General features: G+C 56.2%; 1 protein-coding gene across 6 annotated transcripts; it reads right to left on the bottom strand.

Annotated features, from left to right (window-relative positions):
- Positions 1-562: 562 nt before the first annotated feature.
- GPR156 (G protein-coupled receptor 156) lies at positions 563-25,764 on the bottom strand. Of its 6 annotated transcripts, none has more exons than XM_087759034.1 (11): positions 25,640-25,764; positions 16,668-16,814; positions 16,407-16,549; positions 13,583-13,716; positions 11,123-11,255; positions 10,118-10,228; positions 8,955-9,080; positions 8,310-8,405; positions 5,259-5,495; positions 3,237-3,395; positions 563-2,608 (listed from the first exon to the last, which is right to left on the bottom strand). In XM_087759034.1, exons 3-11 carry the CDS (start codon positions 16,509-16,511, stop codon positions 1,430-1,432), a joined length of 2,280 nt encoding a protein of 759 aa, XP_087615160.1. In that variant the 5' UTR covers positions 16,512-16,549; positions 16,668-16,814; positions 25,640-25,764; the 3' UTR covers positions 563-1,429. The 6 variants fall into 6 exon arrangements, with proteins under 6 accessions (XP_087615160.1, XP_087615161.1, XP_087615162.1 ...); XM_087759035.1 differs by lacking the exon at positions 25,640-25,764 and adding an exon at positions 24,324-24,707; XM_087759036.1 differs by lacking the exon at positions 25,640-25,764 and adding an exon at positions 17,782-17,894.
- Positions 25,765-27,334: the final 1,570 nt, after the last annotated feature.

Here is a 27,334-nt window from a genome sequence, read left to right as displayed (position 1 = left end):
CGCTGCGACCTCAGGAGACTTTCCACATTTGCACCCTGTCTGGGCTTCTCTGCCTCCAGCCCCCACTGCGGATTTGCCCCGCAGCAGTAGAAGACACCCAGTCAATGCATTTCACCCAGGCCAGAGCTGTGACGTGCTCAGCTGTAAAAGAAAAACTGAAGAAAACTGGTTTCTGTTAGCTAAAGGTAACAAAAAAAAATAATTGGGATCGCCCTCTGGGGTGTTTCCATTTTAGGGGCGAAGAGGGGCTATGGGAATATTGTTCCCCATAAGATTATCGGCTTTGGTGATTTGCCCTAGAAATTCAGCAAGCTTGGAAAACAGTGGCGGCAATGGGGAAAAAAAAAGGTGACGCTGGTGAAGGGACACAGCAGTGCGGGATTTCACCATAACGGAGCGGGCAGTGCTAACGTACATCGTTCAAAACCGGGTGTGGGATTCCTCTGTCACCTGCCCTTTTAACGAAGCCTTTCTCCAGAGGGTTGTTCAATGCACCGGGTGCCAGGTCTCAGCACCCCTGACTCCTCCTGTGGAGGCAACGACACGCTGAAACGCCTTCATGAAAAAGCAGGCACGCCAGCTTTACTGTTCTTGATATTTCTAAGATAGAAATTAAACAGACCACATTAATTTAAACAAACCTCATTTCAGACTACGTCATCCATACAAAGGCATGCAGAAGGGCACAAGCCCCAGAAAAAACAAGGCAAAAAAAGAAAAGAAAAACCTTTTCAGATCCTCTTTTGCGATTGCTAGCTTGTCTTTCCCTTCGGCTCTGACCCGAGTCTCACCTATGACCATGAAACTGAACTACACAAAACGCAAGGACACCTCCAGGGATGTCACCTTTGGACTCCATTTTCTCACTCAGACACTACCAAAAAAAAAAAAACCTGCCCCAAAAGTCTCCTGCGCGCATCCCACTCCGAGGTCCTTGCTTTGCTGGGGGAGCAGCATCCCCAGGCGAGCGGCAGCCTGCAAGTGCTCCTGGCGTCCGACTCTCTCCCATCTCCAGCTGGGTGCGATGCTGGTGGGAGGCTCAGCATCGGCAGCCTCGGGGAAGGAGCCCTCTGATTAATTTTGGGCTCTTGCAGGCCACTCTGCCCCAGTCTTTCCACTGCTGTCAGCAAGATGGACAGAGGTGCCAGCTATCTGCGGGGTCCAGGCAGCTGCCCAGAGCAGCTGGGACAAAACCACCGCCACCTCCCCGAGTCCTGCCAACCACCTCTCAGGCAAACATGGTCTGCAGTCACCACTGACCAGGCTGGGGCTGAAAGGGCAACCCAAAGCAGGGCAAGACTTATTCCCGACCCCCAGATGCCAGAGCAAGACGCATCCCTCGGAGGAACGTGTGGCTTTAGCATCACTGAAAACACCCAGCGTTTTGGGGGCGGAAGGGCACGTGCCTTTGGTGCAGGGGTGCTCCCAGTCACACAAAGGTGGGCTTCAGATCTTCTTTGAAATTCACTACGGGCTGGAGGCCGCTGTGGTGCTCTGTCCGGTGGCCCGTGTGCCTGCTGGGCTCTGTGTCCGTGTCCGTGCTACTGCTGGCCAGGGAGCCGCGCGGGCTCTGGAAGCAGACCTTGCAGCAGGGCCGGTGGCAGCCGTGAAATATCTCCTCGGAGCTGCTGCTGCTGGAGTCGGAGTCCGGGTAATAGTACAGTGAGCGCAGGGAGGCCTCAGCGGGTCCCCTCGGGGCACCCTGCTGCCGCTGCTCCCACGGGATGCACAGGGAAGCACCCTGGGACTCCGGCCATCCCGGCCATCCCTCTGGCTCTAAGCAGCCCTCCCCAGGGATGGCTGGAGGGGACGGTGCTGGTGGGTGAAGGAGCCCTCCGCCAGCCATCTCCCCTTCCCTCCCCAGGGAGATATGTGCCAACTCCCCACGGCCCCAGCTGCCCGCCTCCTTCACCCCACGGCCAGCACGGGGGGACAGGTGCCCGGGGAAGCGGGTGGAGGCAGGGGTTAGCAGGATCCTCCGCCGCCGCCTTGCCAGGCAGGGGCTGAGGGGCGTGTGGATGCCCAGGTAGCCCTCCTGGGCTCCCCATGCTCCTCCCTGCTCGCCTGGGGGGCCCTGGCTGCCGTGTGAGGTCCCGCCAGGTAAGGCCGAGCTGTAGGTTTTGCCATCCAGGCTCAGCTCCTGCAAGATTTCCCGCAGCTTCTCACTGCTGACGTAGCTGACTTTGGGGGACGACTCCCAGGCCACGCCAGCTGAGATGTCCTGGCCTGGCAGCTGCTCTGGAGGCTGCCCTTGCCCCGCAGGCATCCCGTGCTCCTGGGTGTCTTTCAGGCCACGTTCAAGGCCGTCCCCCATGTCAAAAAGCAGTGTCCGAGAGCAAACAGGCTCATGGCTCACATCTTTCTGGAGGTCCTGAGCATCACTGCAAAGAGGTGATGTACCCAGCAAGCGGGGAGGCTGCCACCCATCCCGCTCCGGATCTGGGGGGCAGCGGTCCCCCAGCGCATCCCCACGCTGCCCCGCACTCCGGGTGCAGGGAGCTGCCGGAGGTGCATGGGGGTTGCAGCTGCTCTCCGCAGACATCAGCCTCATCAGCTTCTCCTTGGCGCTGCTCACTTGCTCCTGCAGGCTTTCAATCACGGCATTTTTCTGCATCAAACAAATAAGCCTGTCAAGCGTGGGGCGGGCACAGGGTACAAAAACGCTGCTGATTTGGAAGCAGGCACTGCCAGAAAATGAATCGCCCCTCTCCGCACCGAGAGGTGCTCTGAGGCAGCACAGTGGCAGGTTTAGCAGGTTTGGCCTGCAAGAGCCACACGGGCAGCGTGTGTGACCTCTTCCTCCCCCGGAGCCCCCCAGAGCCCCCGAGATGCCGGTTTGGGAAGGGGGGTACCGGGGCAGGCGGCTCTCTGAGCTGGGATGCTCCCACCCATGCAGTGCAGGTGAGGGAGCAGGAGGCTGGGGGCTTTCCCAAGACAGAGCATCTCCCCTCTAAATTAACCATGTTTGACTGGGCTGTGGAAACCAGGCTCTCCTGCTCTTCTCCCTCCATGTTTTTTTGAAACCCTCCAGATTATGCCTGAATTTTGGTGCTTTGGGGTGCAGAGTGATGTGACAAAACAAAGCGGCTCTTCCCCTCCAGAGGGAAGAGGCCGGAGGGGGAGCACCAGTGAGGACCCGGGTGTGAGGGAGGGCTTCCCACCCTGCAAAGCCTTCAGCCCACTAAAGGGAAGGGGAGAAGCCAGCAGGGCCAAGCGGGGCTGGCAGAGCCCCGTACCTCGGTGAGCAGCCGCTTCATGGAGTTTTTCTCCCCTATCAGCTGGTAGAGCTGCTCCTCACTGTACACCGAGCGGCAGCTCCTGCTCGGGCTGGTGAAATATTTTGCCATGTGGCTCACGGTTTGGCTTTCTTCTTCAAAGGCTTTCCACTGCTTGAGCTGGGGAGTAGAAGAGGGCGTTATCGGCGCGGTACGCGCAGCCCCTGCCGACGCGGCGGGAGGCAGGCGCAGCTCCAGCGCGAAGGAGACAAAGGGATGAAGAGGGGAGACAAAGGCAGGGTGTGACGGAGGAGCAGAGACGGGCGGCGAGAGACGGCTGGGCGAGGGGCTGCAGGGTCGCTTGGAGCCTCCCACCCATCTGAGCCCTACCCTGTCCCTGGCTCCAGCTTTTAATGCAGAGACGGTTGGTGCCTGCCTGCGCTGCAACCTCTAAGCGTGCCGTAAAAGCCCCTGCCCCCTTCTCCCCAGTCCCCGACTCTGCAACAGACAAAGAGAGTGTCACGCATGCCTCCTTATCCCTGAATCACTGGTGACAAGCTGAAAAACAGCAACGCTTAGTATCCATTTTCTTGTCTCGTGCCTGTGTGGAAGCCTTGTGCAGCCCAGCTCCAACTGCTTATTGATCTCGGATGAGCAATAGAAGAGCAAGCCCATTAGGAAAAACAAGTTGATGAATTAAAAGATCCAAGTTAAATAAAATGTTCAAGGCCCCTAGGCTACAGCAGAAAAAATGGTACAGGCAGAGTGCAAGTACAGCTCATCAGCTCCTCTGCCCTCACTCCAAGAGACCTCACGCTTGGCAGAGCATCCCCAGCAGGCTCGGTGCTTGTCAGAGGAGGTTTGGATCCTGCTCCCATGGGCTGGTCATCTAGTGAGTTGGGACTCTGCAGTTATTCTGCATCGACTGAGGTGGGAATGGACCTCTGGAGATCATCTAGTCCAACCACCCTGCTCAAGCAAGGTCACCTGGAGCAGGCTGCCCAGGACCGTGTCCAGCTGGGTTTTAAATATCCTCAAGCATGGAGACTCCACCACCTCTCTGGGCAACCTGCTCCAGTGCTTTACAACTTTCACAGAAAAAAGCCCCAACCTTTTCCTGATGTTTAAACGGAATTTCCTGCGTTTCAGTTTGTGCCCATTGTCCCCTGTCCGGTCAGTGGACACTGCTGAGAGAGCCTGGCTCCCCCCTCCCTACTCCACCCCCACAGGTATTTATGCACATCATTGGTGAGATCCCCCGAGACCTCTCTTGCACAGATCTGCTCTTTCTTCAGCTTCACCTCTTCCTCCCTTTCTCACCTCATTTCCTTGAGCCCAAACATCCCTCCAAACATCACACTGAGTAAACAACTGTTTCCTCTCCCTGTAACAATGGGAGCATTTTTCCCACTAACGTCCTGACCAGGCTGCTCCTGGAGGACACACCAAGCAGAAGAGCCTCGCCTTGCCACAAAAGGCTTCCTCAAACCATCTCCGCGTCCTCCCCCTCGCTTGCAACAAAGCCCAGCTTCCTCCTCCGAGAGCGCAGAGGAGGACAGCCTCCCCTGGGGACCGCCGGCAGCCACGAAGCCTCTGAGCCTGGCAAGGCCATCTGGATTGCCTGAGCCCACCTCCATCCCTGCCGTGGGCAGAAACCCTTGGTGGGAGCAGGCACGTGGGGTATGAGGAGAGGACAAAGGCATGAAAGACTGATCCCACCACCCACGTGGAGGAGGAGGAGGAGGAGGGTGGCAGCCGCCTCGCCTCCATGCATGCCCTCTGTGTGGCTGCCACCCACAGCACGCTCTTGCAGGAGGGTTTCCGAGCAGTAGCTCTGCAACGCGCCGGCACTCCCTGGAGACTCAGGGGACTTGCCTGGGGAAGCAGAGCCATTGGGGCTTGGAGGATGAGCTGTGCAGCTGAGCCCGAACATTTGGGGAAAGAAGCAGGAAAATAAGTGCTTTGGCCCACATAGCTGCTGTTGTTAAACTCCGAAAATGTGCCCGTTTCCAGCCAGGTGGCGGGACAGAGGTGGCAGCATACCTGTGGGACAAAGATGAAGCAGTTGATTGTGGTTGTACACACGAAGATGCCTCCAGAGGTAAAACCAAACAGCAAGTTGTGCCAAGTCCGGAAGAAACGGTGGACTAAGCAGACAGTGCCAGCAGCCAGGAAAACGAGGTTGACCCCGACAATGAGCGTCAAGGACTGGTTGACTGGCGGGGAGCTGACATTGTCGGTCAGACCGGCCAAGTAGGTCCCATACAGCAGGAGGATACTCTGGAAGCAGAAAAAAGAGGTTTCCAGAGTGTGGAAAATTACAGCCTGATGGTGTCAACCCCCACCTCATACCGAGCCTGGTGAGCTCAGATACACTCAGTGCAATCCTAATTAATGCTCTTTGATCTATAACGCAGACCTTCAGCGCGCACTGGTGACACCGCAGCAGACGCCCAGCACGCTGCTGCAGGTCAGAAGCGCGGCTGGGGAGGGAGGGCAGGAGCGAAGGCACTGGCGGGCCATGGGGGTCCCGACCAAGGGGTGCGAGGAGCTGAGGGTCAGGTCGGCAGGCGATGCCACGGAGCAGGGCACGGCCGGGAGAGGCAAGATGTGAAAACCTCCCCTTGGGCAGCCTGGAACAGGAGCAGCAAAGACGGACAGACAGGAGATGGAGGTCCCTGCAGGGATGCAGCGGTGGGGTGCCATCAAGGAGCAACGACCTACCTCTGAAGGAGCGGGAAGGAGATTCAGAAGGACATTCAGAAGGAAAAAGCAAGGCAGAAGAGGTGGAGGTTTAGACTGGAGGGAAGAGGATGTATTTGGTGCCTCTTTAAATAGAAATCCAGGAAACTGCCAGGTGCAATTCTTCTCCCTTCCCTTCGCCGTTTCCTGCCTGACCCTAGCAGCGGCGAAAGGGGCTTAGAGAAGTGCTCTGTGCACAGAGGCCCTCCCTCCCCCAGAGCAGGTCGGCTGTTTCGGAGCAAGCTTCTCACGCTGCCCCTCAAGCATCCCACGCGTGCATCTTTCCAGTGTGCTCAGTATTAAACTACCCAGCAGGCTGAATCCTGCCTTCCCTAGGGCACACCAGCAGGAAACACCAAGTATTTTTTGCCTGCCTCCATAGGCCTGGGCATGGTCTGCCTTCAGGATCATTTGGAAATACCATCTAACAAAATCCCTGCTCCTGCAAGGACCCAGAATTCCAGGAATGTGACTCCTACATTATTCCTGTGCTATACAGTAAGGGCAACTGTTGACCTTTTACTAAGAGATATTAAACTGTTACTTGGGCATCAAGGAGTACTTTGTGACCTGTGGTGCAGATGTTCTGTAGACCCTTCTGGACCCCTCCATGCTGTGGCTGCTTGATGACCATGAAGGCCACTGCCAGAGTTAAGGTCTGGAATGACACTCTCATAGGCAAGAGAGGTTCACGTCCACGGCCTTTGGCGAGACTCCCAACTTCAGAGCACCATGAATTCTCAAGGAGGGGTTGTAATAGTGAGACCTGCCTCACTGGGAATTAGGCTGATGCCCAACCCTGCTTTATAGGATCTGCACTGGATCATAACCACGTTCACCAAGGGGCATCTCCAAATACGCGGCTCAAAGGCAAGCCAACTCCTAATCCCTGAGCAAGAAAAAAAAAAAAAAAACAACACCAAAGTCCCATTTAAAATTCCTATAGTCCATCTGGGACACAGACAACAGCACTGCCATCGGGTAAACTAGGACCTTCAGTAAGCACAGGACTACGTTTTTTGTTTGTTTGTTTGTTTGTTTTAATCTTGAGCAGGGGACTTTGGTCCTGATTCCAGGCATGTCCTCGGCAAGTCCTTTCTGCTCATTGCTCTGTGCCAATAAAACCAAGATAACACACCGAGCGGCTTCACAAAGGGCTGAGCACATTAATGCCATGGAAGATAAGCAGTGCGCCCAGAGATAGAGCCTACTGTCACATTAGTGTAAATCCAGATAAACTCCAGAGGAACCACTAAAGAACGAACTCCATGACCCCCAGTAGGCAGATAGGATCAGGGTCAGGTTCAACGCAACGCTAACGAAGAGTACCTGGGACTAGTACTGGGGATGTTTTATTCCAAAAAGCAGTTTGTAGGGGCTGTAGGCAAAAGCATTACCTGTCTAAACCCTAACACAAACTGCGGACAAAATCAGAGGTGGAGACACAGCACCGAAAGCCCAGGGAACGCCTGCAATCCCTAGCACCAAAGGACTTTTAAGGACAGCCTAGACTAATGTCTTTAAAATGAAGTATAGGGGGGAGAAGGACTTGGCCGTGTCGTGAGGTCTCTTCCTGCTCTTTTTCCTACGATTTTGGGTAGATGGCCAATGAGTATTGTATTACAGTGAGTCAGAAAGGAACTGCCTGTACTGCACGCAGAGATGGAGCCATTCCCGCAGCAAGGCTGTGATCTCACAAGCTTCATCAACATCAGCTTTCTGAACTGCGTCCAGCCTCTGCCAACCCAGAGACACATGAGACCACAGATAATTACAGTGATAATTATACCTCCATAGTTACATCAGTATAACTAACTCTTCTGGAATAAGAATGGCCACGTGCAAGCTACGCCAGTGAAAGTGTACCTCGGTGGTATAATTAAGCTGATACGCATCCTGCAGAGGTAGGCACCAAGCACTTGTCATCAGCACCTCCCCGCTCTGGGGTCAGAGGACTCGGGCTGAGCTGCAAAGTGCATCACTGCAGTGGATGGTCATCTGAGGCTTTATGGAAAAAGTGTGCTTCAGAAAACAGTAAGACGCAAGTTTTAAGAAGGGAGATAGATGAGGCATGGGGGGTTGCAGGGAGAGAACTAGAGAGACAGTATGTACACGGTGTACGTAAAAGAGATGGTCAGGCAGGGGACAAGTGGATAACAGCTTTTACAAGGGAATGCAAGAAAACATCAAGATAGGAAGGACTGGAGATGGGAGGGCTTTCAAGATGAACAGGAGTAGCTGGAATCTCATCGTAGCTTGGGAGGGCAGCAAAACTACGAATGCTGCTAGGCAGTTAGGCTGTGAGACTGGGAGGCGAGATACAATGCAAAAATGAATAAGGAGGTTACGTACCTTAAACCCTAAAATGAGAACGAGCCAAAGATCAGAATAAAGAGATGCACAGGACTGCACCCGGCTCACCGAGCAGCTCATGCCTTTCTCTGTCGCCTAGGAGGCAAGCAGAAGGCAGAAGTGAAGGCTGCTGCCCGGGAGCAGGCACGGACTGATGGGCAGGCAGGTCTACACATTTGAGCAGATCTCCTCTATAAATTCCTAAAAGGAAAGGCCGAAGCTGGTGCTGCCAGGGGCAGAGGGTTAAAGCGAGGAAGATGTTGGCACTCTGCTGCCAACAGGGCTGGTTAAACCTTTCTCTAAAGCATCTGCAGATGCCACGGACCTCTCCTGTGTCACCCAGGTGACCTGCACGGGCTGGCGAAGATCATCCACCAGGCCCCACTGCTTGGCAAACCAAAGCCCTGCAACCAGCTGTCCCTTGCCAGGTTTGGCTGCACAAACCGGGAAATTCTGGAGCGGAACCTTGCCTCTGTAATTGGCCAGACAGAAACCCAACCCGGAGCACCCAGAAGGCTTTCTGGCTTGTTTTTCTTTCTATGTTTTTAAACAGTACCTGTTTAAGCCTGACCACCCACCAACTTTGTCCACAGAGATCAGACAGGACACGGTGCAACGCTCCACCACCCCTCCTCATCCCTTTACCCGCAGTGAGACGCTGAGGCTTCGGAAGCACTGGACTGGATCAGAGAATACCCATGTCAACAGCAACACGGCATCCGCCAGCACCAACGCTGCCACCATCGCCAGCAACTGCAGGTCTTTGATAATCTGCAAACACGCAAGAAGTAAGCGTTACCATGGGGGGCAAATGGACACCAATAACCTCTGTCTCCTGGGTCTCTTTCTGGTTGTTTCTTCCAAGGGGCATGTCCATCCTAATACCTCCCCCAGAGTGGAGTCCAGTGGCTCACCTACATCCAAGTTGGCCGCAGGATCTCTGTCTCCAGCTCCCAAACTCTTGGAGACCTGATCAGGCTTGGGGCCAGGTATAAACCCTCCCTGATGGTGCAGCTAGCTGGTAAATGCTACGACAGAAAACACCTCTTCCAAAACAAGAGTATCCCTTATGCCCATATCACAAGCAGAGACCAAAAGGGGGGGTTGGGGGGGTGGGGGGGGAGGGGTGGTGAGAAAAAGCTGGTAGGATTATAATTTTACAAGTTTAACACAGATCCCGGTCTCTCAGGAATAGGAGTCCTTGCTGGCACCCGGTTCCCCTGCAAACCCTCTCGTCTCACCTTTGAGACCTACTATTTTCACAGTTGGAAAGAGGCCACTGAAAGCTGCAAGTGCACTGTTATATGCACAGATTTGTATAGGTAGCTCCCATTTCCCTCTCAGCTGCTGTATCCCCTTCCTTCAGTGCTGCAGAGGAGCTCCCTTCAAGAGGAGATGAGATGCATCTGCGGGCAGCCCTACATCAGATGCCCTTGAGGGTACCTGGCTTATTTTCATCCCACAAAAACAATCAGTCCAGACCTGGACACAAACAAACACTGGCGTGTAGCGTAATGAAGGCACACAGCTGATGTAAAATGAGAACGAGACCTCACTCGGTGATGGGGCTGGGGAACAGGCAGCCTGGCAGGGCACGCACTTGCCTGTAGAGTGGAAAAGCTCCTGCCTCATTGTGCAGGAATAAATGAGGGGCCCATGCCCAGCTAGGTGTGAAAGCAGACCTGTGACTGTGCCGCCCACCCCTGTCACGTGCTGGTTTTATCTGCTATCCCGCACCGGTTTGGGACTCGCTAGTGTTCACCCCGCTTGGGGACTTTGCCTCCCCCCCCCGGGTGCTGTGTACTCACCACCCGCTTGTCCGGCACCCGCTGGGTGAACACCTTGTAGAGCCGCCAGCTTTTCCCCAGGATGGGGCCAAACACCAGGGAGGTCCCCACGCACAGCAGGCAGAGCCGCACCTGCCGGGGGGCAGAGCCAGGGGGCTGAAGGGGCAGCCGCGGGCACCGCGGGGACACCCCGCGCCCTCCCACCCAGGGACGCGGTAAAGATGGACGGGGATGTGTCTATGGCCTTCTGGCTTCTGGAGGGTCATATCGGATACCAGAAAGCTGACTGCAGGGTGAAATAAATTAAAAGGCATGTATTCCTCTGCAGGCATGCCTGCTGCCTGCCTTTTCCTCTCCACCCTGAGAGGCTGTCGTCGGAGGAGCAGGCAGGGAGAGCCAGGCAGCTTGCGAGCAGCAGGGGCACGGAGGGTCCCAGCACCAATAAATCACTCGCTGGCACCTCCGTTAATTATCCTCAGCCCAGCAGCTGAGCAGGACGGCAGAGCGTGCTCTCTCCCACGTCCCACTCTGCCACGCGGGTGCATGCCCAGTCCCTGGTCTGGCAGGGCGGCTGCCCCAGGTCAGGACACGGGGGTTCATCACACGGGCCAGTGTTTTGATGAAGATCTGCTTTGCAGCCAAAAAAAAAAACTCGCCTGCAATCTCGCAGCACCTGTGCCATGTCGGGCAGCGGCTGTGTGGAGGATCCCATCTCCCTTCAGGCTCACCTCTCCCAACTGCACTTTTACAAGGCCAGCAGCCTGCCTGCCTGCCTCTCCCCTGGGGACCTGCCTTGCCTTGTCGTCCCCCCCCGGTGCGGCTGTGGTTTGCACAAACAGCGAAAGCCATTCAGACGGAGAGCATCTGGTTGCGTTTTGGGTATGTGGAAACCACAGCCCGGCCAAACGCGCCCAGCAGCGAGGTGGCGACAGGCTGCAGCTGAGAGCGAGCACGTACAAACACGCATACACATGCACGTGTGTGGATGTGTGAAGGCACCCGTCCCAGCAAACCCCCCCCGCTCACCTGAATAAGCTTTTCCAAGTCTCCAGATGGCAGGCTCTGCTCTGGAATCCCAAAGAGGTAAGCACTAGTGTAAGTCAAGCCACTGCCCAGCAGGGTCACAATGTTCAGATTGGGGCTGGACATCTTCACGATCCTCCAGGAAACAAAGCAGGGAAGGCGGTGACAGTTACTGAGCGTTAGGACCTGGCAGCACAGGGGCAAGGTCCCCTTACAGGGATGATGACGGCCACAAGGAATGCTGACACACTGTCCCCCGCCCCCAGCCCCGGCTTTTCTCAGCTCTTCCTAAAGCTCAGCCATTGCTCCATGGTGCATACCCCATCCTCTCCATGGTGCATACCCCGTCCTCTCCCCTGTATTGCTGGAGTGCTTCACTCTCCTTAAAGTGTTCGTTCTGCCCTACCCCGGCACTCCTGTGGGACAGCGAGATCCCTTCTCCCCAAAACAGATGGGTACCAGGCTTGCCCCATGGCACCTCTACCCCCTACATGGATCTGCACCACAGAAAAGCATCCCTCAGGCAGCGTCAGCCAGTGTCTTTATGGACAAAACTGTGGGAAGCCATGGGCTTTTAGCAGCAAAGCAGACAGGGTCACCACAGGCCGGTCTCTGCTACCAGTACCTGTGCCAGGCACGCAAAGGCGTGCAGTGGTGCCAGCATGTGCTGTGGCCACACATCCCCACAGTCACGCAGGTGGCACGCAGCACAGCGCCCAGCTCAGCCCCCCAGGTTCAAGGCCAACATCTTCCTCCACTGTCCTCTGCTGTAAAGGGGCAGAAGTGGAAAACCTCGCCAACGCAGCCCGGGGTGACTGTCCCCAGCAGCAAGCTTTGGGCACAGCAGCTACAAATGACTCCAGGAACAGGCTCTTCCCACTGCTCCTCCCTTTGAGGAGATACCTCCGCCCTCGGCACAGTCTCAACTTCAGGAAGCTGCCAGCAACGTTCAGGTTACAGCTTCCCCTCTGTAATTTCACCCCATCGCTCATAATCCCGTAGCTGTATTCAGGGAGGGGAGAATCGACCCACCGATCTCTCCCGACCTGTCACCCTTCTCCAGCAAGCCCATCAAGTGAAAGCCGTAGCTCCTGCCATCCCCCCGCGTAGCTCTGTCCCTTCAATCTGCTGCTAAGTCATTGCATTTCTCTACCCTTGAGCTCCTTCCCGGCTTGCTGCCTCGCAGACGCAGAGCCTGGGATTCAACCTGGCTCTCTCCCTCCCTGCCTTCCTCGCCATGCCTCAGCCCCCGGGGAAAGATATTCATCAGCTCAGCCTCGCAGCTGCACGCTGAAAAAGGTCTCCTTTGCCCTCCCAGGTTCAGTAGGCAGACCCGTATTTATTTGCTGCAGTGCAAATAAAAAAAACGCACAACCCCTACAGCGTTGCTCTGAGAATATCTTCAGGGGCCGAAACAATTTGGTAAGCAATTAAGGTGGCCACCGAACTCAACACCACTCTGCTTCAGTAAATCAAGTGCTTGAGACCGGGGTGCAGGTCATGCAGCTACTGCACCGCAGCAGGCGCAGGGCTCAAGACAAACCCTTAGGAGCAGGACCCTCCTGGCTGCACGGCGGTTATAAGAAGCGTTAACTTAACACAACCAGAGCGCTGGAACAGCAGCAGCCTGGGCTGCACACAGATGCACCTCTACAAACCAACAGCACATGGAGCACAAAGGCTTTGGCAGGTGAAGCTTGGGAGAGGGATGGATCTCTATGGGGGAAGCAGTTGAGAGACCAATGAAGCCGAGGAGGAGGTGGCAAGGAGGTAGGTGAGACATCCAGAATCGCTGAAGAAGGCTAAGAGCTGGCTGAGACAGTTTGAGCTATGAGGAATCACTGAGCCTTTTGCTTGATTTATGCTGCATTCAGGGGAGCAGGACTTTTTACAGCCTCTGTGCAGACTGAACAGCACCAAAGAAAGCCTGCACTTCACCAGCTTCTCTCACCAATGGAGATCATGTTCCCCACCAACATGGACAACCACCAAGATCAAAAAAAGGTTAGCAATATCTTCAAACTACAAGTGGCCCAGCAGCAGGAACCAGTGTGCACACTGTGGAGAACGTGACGGCTTTGCTCGTGGAGCTATGCTGCTCAAAGTCATGCTGTCAAGACTGCGGAGCGGAGAAGGAGATCAGCTCTCTTCCCGCTCACTCCTGTTGATGGTTTTATTGAATAGCACCTTCAGGATGAGACCATGCACCGCTGCCTGTGCTACGTTGGAGGGCATCCACGCTCTTGTCCTGTTCACAGCTCCCTGACTTGGGGAGGAAGGGAGCGGTCCAAGCAGGACTGTCTCCACCAGTGATCAACACTGGGTGTGATAGAGAAAGCTGCAATATCCCTGGCATTGCCCTTGCTTGCCCTGTACTGCCCCTTCAGGCTTGTACCCTGAAGGAGCCCGACCCCACTGCGCCAGCTCGGGGGAGGTCTCACCGCAGAAAAGGGAAGCCCTTACCTGTTTTTCCTGAAACGAATTGTAAAGACAAGAAAGAAGAGCGCTAGCAGGACTCCTCCGGTCAGGAACGTCCACACAACTCCCAGGAGAGCAGCAGAGAAGGACGGGGAGCTCTTCCCACTGCGGTCAGATGTCTGGGGGAGGCAAAAGGGATGAGAAGGAAGAGGACGTTGCTGGCACGGTCACTCCCACGAGTGCTGCTGCTCAGCCAGAAAGGACTCAAAACCACATCTCCCAAACCCCTCCTCATGAGCAGACACCTGGCAGTAGACCGAGACCCGCTGGCAGGGCTAAGGAGATGTGTGTAGAGAGGACACACACTCTGCCACTTGCTGAGTGCCCAGGAAGAGAGGGCAGTACAGGAGCGCTCTTCTTACGGCCAACTGGCCAAATACGTAATGAAACCGTACAAGTGACTCATAAACCTCAGGCAGCCCTGGTCGTGGGAGAGATTCCCCACTGTCCTTCTCTGGAAAGAAGGACCTTCTCTGGAGAAAGATCTTGTGGTACCCCAGTTTGTAGCGTGCTTCTTTGGAAAGTTGGGTAGGGCATCCTTGGCTCCCACCCTTACCCCTGCACGCAGCAGATAACCAGCCAGCCGGCTGACGTGACTGGGAGCCAGCAGCAGAGCTACCAGTCGGTGCAAAAAAACACAGAAAAGGGAGTGGGACAGCATTTTTCAGACGCGTTACGCAGTGACACACCGAGCTGGGTTCCACCCATCTCCCAGCTGACTGGAAACTAACTTGGTCCAAGGTAGACATCAGCTGAGAACTGGCTTTTGAGGGACACTCCCAAAGCGGGTATGATGGAGGCACCTCTCTCCTTGCACACAAGCGACCTCATGGTTTCAAATCTCCATTTAAAAGTATTCTCTACTATCTCCCTATTAACATAGGATGCATAAAATGATCCTATGTGAAACAAGAAACCTATTTCCACTCTGGATCTAAAATAGTCCAGCGTTTTTAACAGGGTGTGCATGTGTGGGTTTGTTCACACATACTCTGTGTGCATGTTACTGACATCTTTTTTGCTTTAAAAAAAGCATTACTTTTATTTAACTACTGGCGCATCCCCTTTAAGGAGAAGGAGGAGGACGGGGACTGAGCTGGGATCGCACACCTCCTCACTGACTCCCCTGGTGCTAAGCCCTTTCTCAGGTATTCCAGTTCACCTGCACACAATTTCTACGGCAGAAGACTATTTTCCTGACAGCTGCCACTGCCCCAAACTCCCAATTCTTCCTTCAACGCCTGAGCTGTTTCTGCTTCCAGCCTTGCTAGAAATGAATCTGCAGAGAGAAGTAAGGCAGTCGTTTCAAGCCGATGCCTTGTCTCCTTCTTCCCCAGCGGGGCTCCATCTCCTCTGGGCGAGCAAGAACAAGGCACAGCTTGGAGAATTAGAGCCAACACATAATTCTTAAAACAAAAATGTGTCACCGCCACACGAGCACAGCTGATCCGCAGGCTCCTGGCAGCTCACACGCGGGTGCCACGCTGGTCACAGGGCTGCTGGGTAAGGCAAACCCCTGGCTGGGAGAGACAGCCAGCCGAGAGCCGCCGCCGCTGCTGCGTTATGCTGGGATACAGCTGCGTGCACAGCTCAGCCCCGCTTTGCAGCGGCGGGGAGGGATCCCTGGGGAGATATTCATCTCCCTCCTGCAAACTGCTCCCCACCTCCTCTTCCGTCTCCCCATTCCCTGGGGGAGTCTTTTGGCTCTCTGGGAAATGAAGACCACACCAGACTGTGGAGATGGTCAGCCACGTCGGTTCCCCTTCCCATACACCAGGACTCGCTGTGCAAAAACCCCATCATTCAGCATGAATCGGGGCCATCTTCCCCCCTGCCTGGAGCTCAGAGGGGCTGATGGGGCTGCTCGGGGCCCGTACGAGGCTGTAACGCCATCCTATTTCTGCATTGAGCCCGAGGGCAACACCTGGCTTTTGCCAGTAAGGTGAGCAGGGTGGACTCAGCATCCCGGGGCTCCCACACTCCGCTCCCAGCTGCATCCACCAGCATTATCTTTCCACCTCTGGCTGCTGCCAAAAGCGTTACTGCACCCTCTTCCCAGTAACCACCCAGGGATCAGAAACATCCCTGTGGTCGCCACCTTTCCTTTCCCAACACCTCCCCACCCCGATCGCTGTTTCCCTGGATGTTGATGCTACTTGAAGTTGATGGAGCGCTTCATTTGCCGCTGAGCGGAGTAAATCCTGGCCCTAGCAGGGGGAATATTAATTGTAAGGCAGCTGCCAGAGCCAGAGGAGCCAAGCAGCTTATGGTCTTCTAATTAAAGGCCCATGGTTGTGCAGGCCGTGGTGGAGAGCTGAGCGGGCCAAGCCTCGCTGGTCCATCCAGCAGCCTTATGCAGAGCCAACTGCAACTAAGTGCATCCTGGTGTCATTTCCACTGGCTTAGTGGTGGGGGGGAGGTACCATTTATTACAGATGATGACTTTTAATTAAATCCTGCTCTACTCATATTTGAAAAGCACTTTGAAGTTCCAGGGGATGGGAAAGGTCAAGGGCAGAGGAGGCCATCCCAGGCCACTCCTAAGCGGCTGTCACACCAGCTGACACACGGGAGGGCTGCTTGACACGACTTGGCTGTCGTGGCTGCTTCCTCACCGTCTGCCTAACTGCTGGGTGTCACCTAGGCAAGGCTGGTCTTGGAGGCCATCCCAGGAGGTGACAGCATGCAGCCTCCGGCTGGATCGGGATTGCTTGGTGGCTGCACCCCTGTGCCCCCCTCTGCATCCCTCCACCCAAATTCTGCGGAGCAAACCTCATGCCCCAGGGCGCTCCCCCGCCTCTGTACGTACCACCGTGACAGTGCAGAGCTCCTGCAGCGCCCGCTGCTGCTGCTCCTGGCTGCCAAAACCGGAGCTGCCATCACAGAGCTCAGAGCAGTTGAATCCCAGCTCCATAGCACATCCTCAGCCGTCATCCAGCCGTACCTTTGCCCCTGCCAGAAGGATGAGGGTCGGCTTTCTCCAGCGAGAAGAAGCCTTTGGCATATGCCGGATCTCCCCCGTGTCAGCAGGGCGTAGGGAAGGTGTCTGGCAGCCCAAGGCTGAGCTTACCCAAAGCGATGCGGTGCACATCCAGAGCCAGGATGGGGAGCGCCCACCTCCCGGTGTCCCTCGGGGCGTCCTCTGCGGCGAGGTGAGTCAGCACAGGCTGCGAGTCCCCGCGTAGCACGGTGGCATCCCAAGCCCTGCTACGCCACCCTGCAAACCAACACACGCTGGGGTCACGGCGGCCCCCGGCCCCTACACCCCCATTGCAGAGCCGAAACTGGGTGCTGTGCTGGTCTGTGCCGGAGCATGGCACCCCGGCACCCCGAGGTTGCCGCAGCTTTCCTCTGCCAATGCGTTTTTCCCACACTGCTGCAATTTCAGGGCGTATCTTTGCAGGCCCCGCTCTGGCCCCGGCAGCCACTGCTGGTTTTCTGGCACGGTCCCTTCTTCCAGCAAAGAACCAGCAAGTGAAGACAACAACAAACAGCAACAAGTGTTGCCATCGCCTAATGGGACCTAAACCCCGGCCCGGGCAAGCAGGGGAGGAACACGCTTGAATGACACGTGTACCAAAGTGTTTTGGCTGGCTCGGCCCCAGCGGCAGCCCGGCTCGCTGTGGAGCGGGCTGTTTATTAAGGAGATTTAAAAGCCTGGCACCTCCGTGCTCCCCATCCCTCCCGGCGCTCTGGCTGCCAGGTATCGTCCCCGCCTGCGCCCGCTCCCCTCGCACCACCTTTGCCTCTGTTCCCTCTTTCATTTCTCTTTTTGGTGGAGATTTTAATAGGCCTCATTACCATTTTAGACATGAGGTCATACTTATCCTCAAGCATCCTTACTCAATTACCATTGTCACTGGTTTTAATTAGCTTCCAGTGCACGACCATAAGCAAGTCTCCCGTCGTTAGCAGCTGGGGAGGAAGCGCAATAGCTCACTCCCTATTTGCTCCTAACAACAGGTGGGAGGAAAAAAAATTATCCATATCATGCTCCTCGGAGCTGCTCCCCAGCCGAGCATCCCCTGCGCTCGCACCCCATGCCTGGCCGGTGCTCCATCCTTCCCTGCCGCTACTCCCGATGCTTTGATCCCCTCTCCTCACCAAGCCTTTCTTTGGAAAAACTCCCATCATTGCACGAGCAAAGAAAGAGTAAATTTAAAATGAAGTGTGGTCACCAGGACCTGGTCTGAAGCTTGCTGTTCTTTACAGGGAATAATTAGGATTCAACTGCCAGAAAAGCCACGGGCATCGTTCTCATCTTGTGTAAACTGATTTTCAGCTTCAGAGAAGTCACAAGTCCAGCCCGAACACATCAGGGTCAGCGGGCCACTCATCCAAAACTAGCAAAGCCACCTCTGGAGCAACAACCGCAACTCTCCTGCTGGCAGAAGCCCCGATGTACCGTGGGTCCGGACACCGTCCTGCCTGCGCCAGGACTGACCCCAGCGCGAGATCAGCTCACCGCATCCTACAAACACAATATCACACATTAGCCAGACTTACAATTTTACATGCACGATAGAGGTTTTTTTCAAGACCGCTGGTGCAAGCCAGCTCCATCAAGCCTCCCTCTCTCACTAGCTTGTAGCAAACCGCGGTGGTGTTTCCCCGCCGGCAGGACCACCCTCTGGAGGTTTCCATGCCCTTCCTCTCTCAGGCTGAGCAATCGGACAGGGGGTACGGCTGCAGGAGATATCCAGCTGCTGCAGCGAACACCAGGTATTGCAACAATGGTAGAAGGGCAGTGGAGAGGAGGAGACAGGCCCCAGGGGAACAGTTCAGGGATAACACTGGTAAATGAGACAGCGTGTGGAGGGGCTGCGTGCAGTGCCTGGGGATGGAGGTAGGAGAGGGGCACTGAACCTTTGACGCCGAGAAGACCTGCAGACGAGCACTGCCCAGCCCCGCAAAGGGCTCAACTCCTCCCCATGCCCCCCGGCGTGTTTAAGGACAAGGGGGTCTCCCTATAACCCCCTGTAACCTCCTGCCACGTCAGAGATGGAGCTCACCTGCCAGGTGGACCACTACCAAGGCTGGCATGAGGCCAGCAGGCACGGCCCTCCCATGGCTCACAAATGGAGACGTTTCCACAGGGAGCATCAGTTCAGCCCCCATCCCTCTGAGAAGCCACCCCTTAGCAGAGGGCAGGAGCCCCTTGGGGTCTCCCCAGCCCCCACACCACTATTCCGCAAATGGCTCCCGCGCAACGTTGATAACAAGCCGAGGCCAATTAGCGCTCATTAGTATGCAACAAAGCAAGAACAGGCATTTCCAGCCCGTCTCCCGTCTCCCGTGAGAGCCAGCAAAAATGCTGCTCCATGGCCTGGAGAGCATCCGAGGGGGACCGGTGCTGCAGGGGGTCACTGCCCTTCAGGGTGAGGTTGGGCGATGGTTGGGGAGACAGACAGCAACACAGGTAAGAAAACACATCCTTAAAATTCAAGGGTCTCTTGAGGGCAGAGACTTGTGGATTTTTGGGGGGTTGGGGTTTTTTTTAAGGCCAAAATGCCCAACAATTCTGGTGGATCACTTCTGGAGCAGAATCACAGAACGGTTTGGGTTGGAAGCGACTTTCAAAGATCATCTAGCTCAACCCCCCTGGTGTGGGCAGGGGCATCTTTCACTAGATTGGGTTGCTCAAATCCCTGTCCAACCTGACCTTGAACGCTCCTAGGGATGGGGCATCCAGAACTTCTCCAGGCAACCTGTTCCAGCACCTCATCACCCTCACTGTAAAAAACTTCTTCCTTATGTCCAACCCAAATCTACCCTCTTTCAGTTTAAAACTGTCGCCTCTTGTCCTGTCACGATAGGTCTTGGGAAAAAAGCCTTTCTCTGTCTTTCTTATAAGCCCCCTTTAAGTATCGAAAGGCTGCAATAAGGTCTCCCTGGAGCCTCCTCTTCTCCAGGCTGAACAACCCCAACTCTGTCAGTCCTTCCTCACAGCAGAGGTGTTCCAGCCCTCTGATCATTCCTGTGGCCTCCTCTGGACCTGCTCCAACAGCTCCATGTCCTTCCTCTGCCGAGGACCCCAGAGCTGGACGCAGGGCTCCAGGTGGGGTCTCACCAGAGCGGAGCAGAGGGGAGAACCACCTCCCTCGACCTGCTGGCCATGCTGTCTTTGATGCAGCCCAGGAACAGTTGGCTTTCTGGGCTGCAAGTGCACATTGCCGGCTCACATCCAAATTTTCGTCCACCAGTATCCCCAAGACCTTCTGCACAGGGCTGCTCTCAATCCCTTCATCACCCAAGAGGAGGTAGCTCTCATTTTCTGTATTTGTCACTCCAGAAACATTAGGCTCCCATTTGGGTAATTTCAGAAGAAAATTCAGCTCCTAGAAAGAGGAAGGGAAAGGCTGAGGGCATTAACACCTCCTTGTGCTCCTGTTAGCCTGAACATCACGAGGGAAAAGGGAAGGCAAAGAGCGATGCCGACTGTAAGTGGAATTTACTGTCATTTGATTTTCAAACAACAGATGTGAGGGAACACCACGAGAGCAGTTTCCGACAGCCCACACACCCTGTGGAAGCAGTCACAGCATCAGGTAAAGCAAAGCCCTTGCTCGGCCTGCTGGCTCTGCTTGCCTTGTTCTCCTCCCCTTGCTGCCCTCGGTCTCTGTGGTATTACATCTGCCAGCTGGCTGGGTCATAGCGGCTAATATTTGGCCTTGGCTGAGCATCGGTTTGCAGGTGGACATGATCCAACAAGCCTGAAGTTGATAGGAAACAAGTGACTGGACCACATGAAAAACATTAGCACCATCATCTTCTAACGTAAAAAGGAAGCACTGACTCAAGAACAACATTCGGATAAAAGCAATTTGCGGTCATCTCAATGGTTGATCTTCAGGGCTGGAAAACCTGTTTCTTTAGACCCTTCAAGACCCAAGATTACTTATCTACCAATGCTCAGCAACTACAGACTAATGCATAAATATCCCTCAAAAAAGACGCAGTTGATGACGTCTAAACGCACATCTTGACTCTCTCAAAAGTTTCCTTCTTCCCTTCAAAACCTTTCTTTTGAAAAAGCAGAAGGAAAAAACTTAGAGAAGCTGAAAAATTGATGCAGCATGTATGGGCCCAGCACAGGCAGAATGAATGTTTCACCCCAACCGGTTTCTTTTGATCGAGCCTTGAAAGGGAGACTTCTTCCCAAAGAACAAAGCGATGTCACGGCTCAGTGAATCAAAAAGTGGAAAACTGAAGATGTCAAATCGCAGACATCAGGACAATTGCATTCAGAAATGTGCCAGTTTTCATTAGCTCTGCAATCCTGTCCAGTCATATCAGGCCCGACAGAGAAATGGTACATGTACGGCTCTGCAAGGGAAGAGCAGAGCACATCTGGAGAAGCACATCTGCTGGGAAGAACCTCTTGGGAAGACGTCTGTGTGGCCAGCTGCAACCCGCGGCTTTCCTGCGTGCTAGAGAGACAAAGAACAACCGGGGGGAAGGAGCGACGTGCAGAGAGCAGAGGCGCTCCTGCCGCCGCGGGAGGGGAGCAGGAGGACCTCAGCTCACCCACAGTGGGTCTGTGCTGCTCCTACCACTGCTGATGGGAGATGGAGGTCTGCTGGTGGGGACCAGCCCCAGCTAGACAGGATGCTGGGCCGCACACTTAAGATGGCAAGTCATCCGGATAACTGTTCCAGCGAGATGAACGACACGAGGTGGGGTTTTGCAATTCAGAAAACGCTGGCACTTGAGACAGGCTCCTGCTTTTTCCTTCTGCTCTTCTTGTCCAACAAGATCCCTTCTTGTTTGACCTGAGAAACCTGCAATATTGCCAACCCCAAGGCGATCAAAAAAATCACAAGCTAGACTTACTACAACACCCCCACAACGGAGCTAGTTAAAAATCGTGAGTTAAAATGCACAGCATATCTGAAGCTTATTTTTAATTTATATTTAAAACTTCAGCATCTAAGTTTTCACACTTTCCCCTACAAACACAAAAGGAAAAAGAAAGAAAACCAAGAAACTCTGCTCATCACGTAATCCTAAAACCTGGATTACAAAGCCCCAGTCCCCAGGAACACCAGGGAGCTGCAAAGCCATCACCCTGCTTCTCAGGGATCGCACCACACTCTTTCTCCATCCCGTTCTTGCCCCTGGGATTTCCAGAGGCACCTCCAGGCCTCTCGGATATCTTCATCCCTGGCAGACTCCCTGAACAGCCATGCCATGCGTCACGACACAAGACCCAAATCAGGTCATCTTCCCACGCAGGCGGTGTCCCCGGCTACGCTCCCGCTCTGTGACCCACGCCAGGTTACGGGTGATAACCACCAGGAGCTGCAGGACCTTGCTACGCGCAAAGGCAGGAGATGCAGGACAAGCTGCTTCTGTCTCCCAACACACAGGGAGCTCACTGGGTGACTCTGAAACCTGAAATTCTGTGTTGACTGAAGATAGCTGCGATTTTGAAGCCTCCTATCCGCTTCTGACAGCATCTCCCATGATCATGAAGGCAATCGCTTCTGAACACCGATCTTACTGGTCACCCCAGCGCTGCATGTCTGTCCACTGCCGGTCCTGCAGCTCCAGGTGCGGATGGCACCAGGCTGGCATCTTTAGCTCTGTGTCTAGTCTTTTTAACTTTTTAAATGCAGGTTAAATACCCACCCAGCTCTTTTCAGTTCTGCGGTTTATGTTTTGAATTTAAAGAAACCTCCATGCAAAAAAAGTCATTACTTTTTTGAACCACCACACGGTCCTGCAAGGAGTCAACTCACCAATCTCCCACGAGGGAGCTGATAAGGCTTTTAACTCTCTAATTGCTATACCATGATAGGCATGTGAGAAATAGAGACAGACTAGATTGGAGATGCTCAAAGGAAGGAAAACCGTGAGGAAATACTGAAAGCCCAGGGGATCTTGCTGCAGATGGGACCAACATGACCAGAGCTGATAGGGAGGTAAGCCGAGTGCCGGGAGCTGCCGCTGAGCAACCCTGTGCCGCATGAAGACCCGAGCCCTCCCACGTGCCCGGCAGTAGCAGCGGCTGAGCAGCACGTGGATGAAATGAGTGTAAACCTCCAGGTTTCTGCCTCCCCGAAGGGGCTGGGAGCCCAGGGGCTGGGCTGAACCCCATCGTGCTGAGCTCATCCCCGCTTGCGCTGGGCGGCTCGGCAGGGCGCCCCATGCAGTGCCCAGCCACAGCAGGAAACAGTCAGAAACCCCTCAGAAAGCTCCTTCCCACCAACTTCATCAATCATTTCATTTATTAGTGGGAGACCGCACCCATAAGTGCTGTTCTGCCTCCACGGGGCAACCTCCCCATTTGTCCCCAAGCCCCGGGCCAGGAGGGTCCCCATCCCAAGCACTGGGCACATGGTGGATGACCTGAAAGTGGGGTGGCAGGGGCTGCCCTTCCAAAAACACACGGCCATTTCCATGCTGAACCACACCTTCATCGGGAACAGCCCCGGCTGGTTGCAGGACCAGACTGTGCGGCCACCGTGCCCTGTGCCCACAGAAACACGGCTCCTGCCCACCAGGCTGCCTGGCACACCCAAGAAGACGAAACGTTGGAGGCATGCAAGAATCCCCAAGCATTTGCTTTGCGTTTTGCCGTCCCTGCAGCCACTGCGGGGCAAGCAGCGAGCCCCCCATCTGCGGGGCTGGCCAATCCTGGATCCCTGCCAGGGATCACTCCCGCATCCCTGCCCCACGGAGGCTGGCACCTTGCCACAGGACGAGGATGCTGCAGGACAGCCCGCTGTGGCTGCGTGACGCTGGCACTTGCCCACTGGGACGCTGACTCAAGGCACCATGACAGCATCCCAGCGCGGCTTCGCCAGGTCTCAGCGCTCAGAGCCTGGGGTCCCTGCCTATCCACGTTGCCTCCGTTGCCTATACGGTCCTCTCCTGCTTCCCTCCAGCCGTGGACACGACCTCCTTCAGAAAACTGCCTTTTCCCAGGCCATTCCTATCAAATGCCACTGCTTTCTGCGGGGCACGGCTCAGCCCTGAGCACCACTGGCAGCTCCAGCATCTCTCGCGCCGTCAGCTCCCCCGTCTTCAGGGTGTTTGCACCAGCCTCATGAACTGCAACGGGCTAAAGAGCTTTACGGGAAGGTGTAGCCTGCAATTTTTTCCTCTCTTAACTGTACCATCTTTAGAGAGCCGCCATGAATAAGAGGTAAAAAAGCCTGATGATTTAGTATTTTGATTTACAAGAGAGATCTACCTTTGTGGTTGAGGTGTGTATGACTTAATTAAAAAGCAGAGGCTCACCCCCACTGAAGCTGTTTGCTGCTGAGCTATCAGATGCAGAGGAGGAAGAGGCCGCAGAGGGGATATTTTCATAAAGTTACATTTCAGATCAAGTCTATGCCCTCAAGAGCTCTCCGTTTCACAGGCTGGCAGAAAGGCACAGTTCATGCAATCAGACACCGGCCCCTTGCAGCCTTCGCAGCACCAGCTTGTGTTTTCACGAGCAGGGCTAGGATGGCCGGGTTGCAAAGCCGCAAGCATGGGGACAGCTGCTAACCCTAACAAGCTCAGCATCTTTTTTCTTTCTTTTTTGTCTTTTAAATTTGGCAAGATTTTGGAAATCGAGTGACGTATGGTATGCCTGAAAGAGGAGGCAGAATGGAGCGCCACAGCTCTTTCGCCTTGCCCCTGCTGACCGAGCAGCAGGGAATATTTCCCCCTAGGAACCAGATTTAATTCAAGGCTCTGAAAGCCAGAGATGTCCACGGCTCATCTGTCTCACCTCCCAGGTACCACAGGCTGCCGAGCTTCACCCGGTGGGCCCTCACTCAGGCTTCTTGTCCCTTTGCTGGGCAAAGCAACCGCCCCGTCAAGGGACAGGGCCACGTCAAGGTTTCCATGAGGTCCACCGGCCGGGGCTCTCCGCAGACGGCGGAGAGGCTCGCTCAGGGCTTGAGAGGTGCAGCTCCAGAACTGGAGGCGCAACCGAATCCGGGTGGAAAGCGCTGCTTGTAAACTGTGCAAGCACAGGGGTCTGCAACAAGAGAGGGGGACGCAATGCCCCGGCACCAGGCGGGTGAGGCGATGCGGCAGCTACATCACGGATACATATGAAACGCCAGCTGCAACTCAACACTTAATACTCCTGGTTGCCAGGGATCCAGTTTCCTCGGCCTCCTCGCTGTCCCTCTCAGGCTGCAGAGCACCTGTGGGGCAGTGGAAAATCCAGGTCTGGGTGAGGGCTCCGTGAGCCGCCCGCCTCGAGACGTGCCCGAGCCCCGGGGTGCTGCGTGATGCTCAACTCCAGCAGCCGAGGAGGAGCAAACGCACGGGATGCCGGCGTGCTCCCCGGGGGGCTCTCACCCCCAGCAAGCAGGGGCAGGACCCAGCACTGAAGGGGCACACGGGTCCCTCTCTCTCCGTCTCCCCAGGGAGGCGGGTTGCACCGTGGGGTTGGTTACAACCTTTCTTCCCCCCAAATTAAACCCTGCCACGCACGCAGCTCGCCCAGGCAGCGGCAGTTTTGTTAGAACAAACGAACCAGCGCTGCAACTTCGCATCTTTGCCTCCTGCAAGACGGCCCTTCTGCACTGCGGAGCGCCGGCAGGCTGCCGCTGCCACCGCCTCCCCCCGCAGCGCTGCTCGGGGCGTTCGGGACGGGGATTCCGCTCTCTCGAGCTACCGAACACCGGCACCGTTTCGGGCTCAGGGGGTGCGCGCTGGGCACCGCCAAGCCAGCGAACGGCAACGGAGGAGCGCTCCAGCCCCAAAAATACGACCCTAACCCCGGCCTGCCGGCCGCCACCGGCCCCCTGCGGCGGAGCGGGAGCCCCCGGGTGCTGCCACCTTCCTCCCTTCGGCAGCCGCTGCGGGGGCTCGCAGGGCTGCCCCCACCGCACCCCGCGCGCCGCGGGGCAGGGGGCCCGGGCAGCGAAAGACTCCAAAGCGAAGAGTTTCGGGGTAGCAAAGCAACTCGGGAGGTAAGCGGCACCCCTCGTCTCGGCCACCCCGCTCTGCTACCACCCATCCACCGCTGCCGGCCTCCCTCTCCTCAGCCCCCCCCCCCCCCCCCCCCGCACCCCGGAGACCCCGACCCACCTGCGGGGACGGCGCCCGGGCCCCGGGCTGCAGCCCTGCGGGGCTGGCTGCGAGCGGAGCGGGCGGCTGGTGAGCCCTCGCCGGCCGGGCTGGGCTGGGGCGGGCCGGGCCGGGGCGGGGAGCAGCCCCCGCCGCCGGGGGACGCGGAGCTCCCCGCCCGCTGCCGCCCCGCAGCGCCCCGGAGGAGGGGAGGGAGGGGAGGGGAGGGGAGGGGAGGGGAGGGGAGGGGCCGGGCCGCCGCGCTCCTCCCCGCCCGCCCCGGCGGGGCTCCGCGCCCCGGGCCGCCCGACCCGGGGCAAAACTCCTCTTCAGCCGCCAGAAACCCGGGAGCCGCGGCTGGAGCCCGCTTCACGCCGGCCGCCGTCTCCCCCAGGCCGTCATCGCGCCCGCTTCACCCAGCAGCAGCGTCACCCCCTCCCAAAAAACAACCCCCCCCCCCCCGTGCCCAGAGCCTGGGTACCAGCGATCCCCACCAGCACAGCCCGTCACCCCTCCGGCCCCGCCTGACCTGACCCCACGCCGCGTCCCGTTAGCCCCACGGTCCGTCCCGCTGCCCCACGGCAATGCCCATCTCCTGTCCCTGCCCCACCGCTGCGGGTGGGGACGCGGCCCAGCCGGTCAGCGGCCGTCTCGCTCGGGTGCTGGCAGCAGCTGAGGCAGCACAAAAACCCCACGTTTGTGGCAAAACCGGCCGGAGAAGGTGAGTAAATGCGAGGGTGGCCAGCCTTGCGCTCCGTGACCTGCTTGTGCAGCCCCATGGCTAGTAGTAGCCAACGTGACTACTGCAATAGGTATGTCTGCATGAGCAACACTCAGTGTCATGTGGACAGACCCACCACCTCTCTCAGCATCCCCGTGCCGCCCGTTTCCCTCTCCTGCCTCCCACAGCCCCGATGCCTTCATTAACTTCTTGCTCTCTCCCCACAAGACATCCACTCAGTTTTCCTGGATTTTCTTCCCCAGCTCCAAAAGCCGAAAGCTCGTCTCTCCTGCAAGCATCAAAGTTTCTCTCCCAGCCTGCAGCGAAGTGCCAGGCACTACTGGAAAGAGCGGTTTGCAGAAAGGCACACGGCCGTGCAGGTGTTCTCTCTTTATACACTTCTGTTTACCTCATTATCTGACTCTGCCAGGCCTTGGCGTGAAAGGTGCTCGTTTTTCACTCCTTCCCGTTCCCAAACCTTCAGAGCCACGGACCAGACACAGCCTTGGTCCGAACGGGAGCGGGGAGGTTTGCGCGGCCCTGTTAGGCACGCTGTGCCAGGCTGCGCTGTCATAAACACACAGACCCGTTAGTTCCCCAGCCCGATAAAAGCATCCAGTTGGCGGCCACCGGTTCTGGCAGCAGCTCCCACCCCCTTTTACTAGATTCGACGGACGTCCCAGGTGAGAAAGCGGGGAAGCCGCAGTAGGATCGCTCGACTCCCTTCTCCCACTCACTTCTGAAGGAAAATGGAGGGATGGGCCCTTTCCCAGCGAGTCTAACACATCGCCCTCTGGAAAGCGTTTTCCAGCCTGGGCACCGATGGGTGACGAAGGCAGATGTGTTGGGGGTCAGTCCTGCACCTGGAGCTGCTGGTGGGGCAGAGGGTCATGTCCGGAGCAGGTGAAGGAGCTAGGAGTCGTCTTCTGCCACGTTCAAAGGAGAATGAAAAAGCCCCTTGGAAAGCCTTGAGAGGCCAAGAGCCAGCCCTGGTG

This window comes from Nipponia nippon, unplaced genomic scaffold (assembly GCF_047370975.1).
Source record: "Nipponia nippon isolate SJK-2023a ecotype South Korea unplaced genomic scaffold, ASM4737097v1 scaffold_2, whole genome shotgun sequence".
Taxonomy (NCBI): Eukaryota; Metazoa; Chordata; class Aves; order Pelecaniformes; family Threskiornithidae; genus Nipponia; species Nipponia nippon.
The sequence above is the reverse complement of the archived record's forward strand: the minus strand, read 5'-3'. Positions and strand labels throughout refer to the sequence as shown.

Coding starts and splice junctions, on each gene's coding strand:
- GPR156 (XM_087759034.1), bottom strand. CDS start 16,511: ATGGAGCTGGGATTCAACTGCTCTGAGCTCTGTGATGGCAGCTCCGGT. Junction 8,406..8,954: donor GCCTCAGCGTCTCACTGCGG/GTAAAGGGATGA, acceptor CTTGCCTCCTAG/GCGACAGAGAAAGGCATGAG. Junction 2,609..3,236: donor TGAAGCGGCTGCTCACCGAG/GTACGGGGCTCT, acceptor TGTTTGATGCAG/AAAAATGCCGTGATTGAAAG.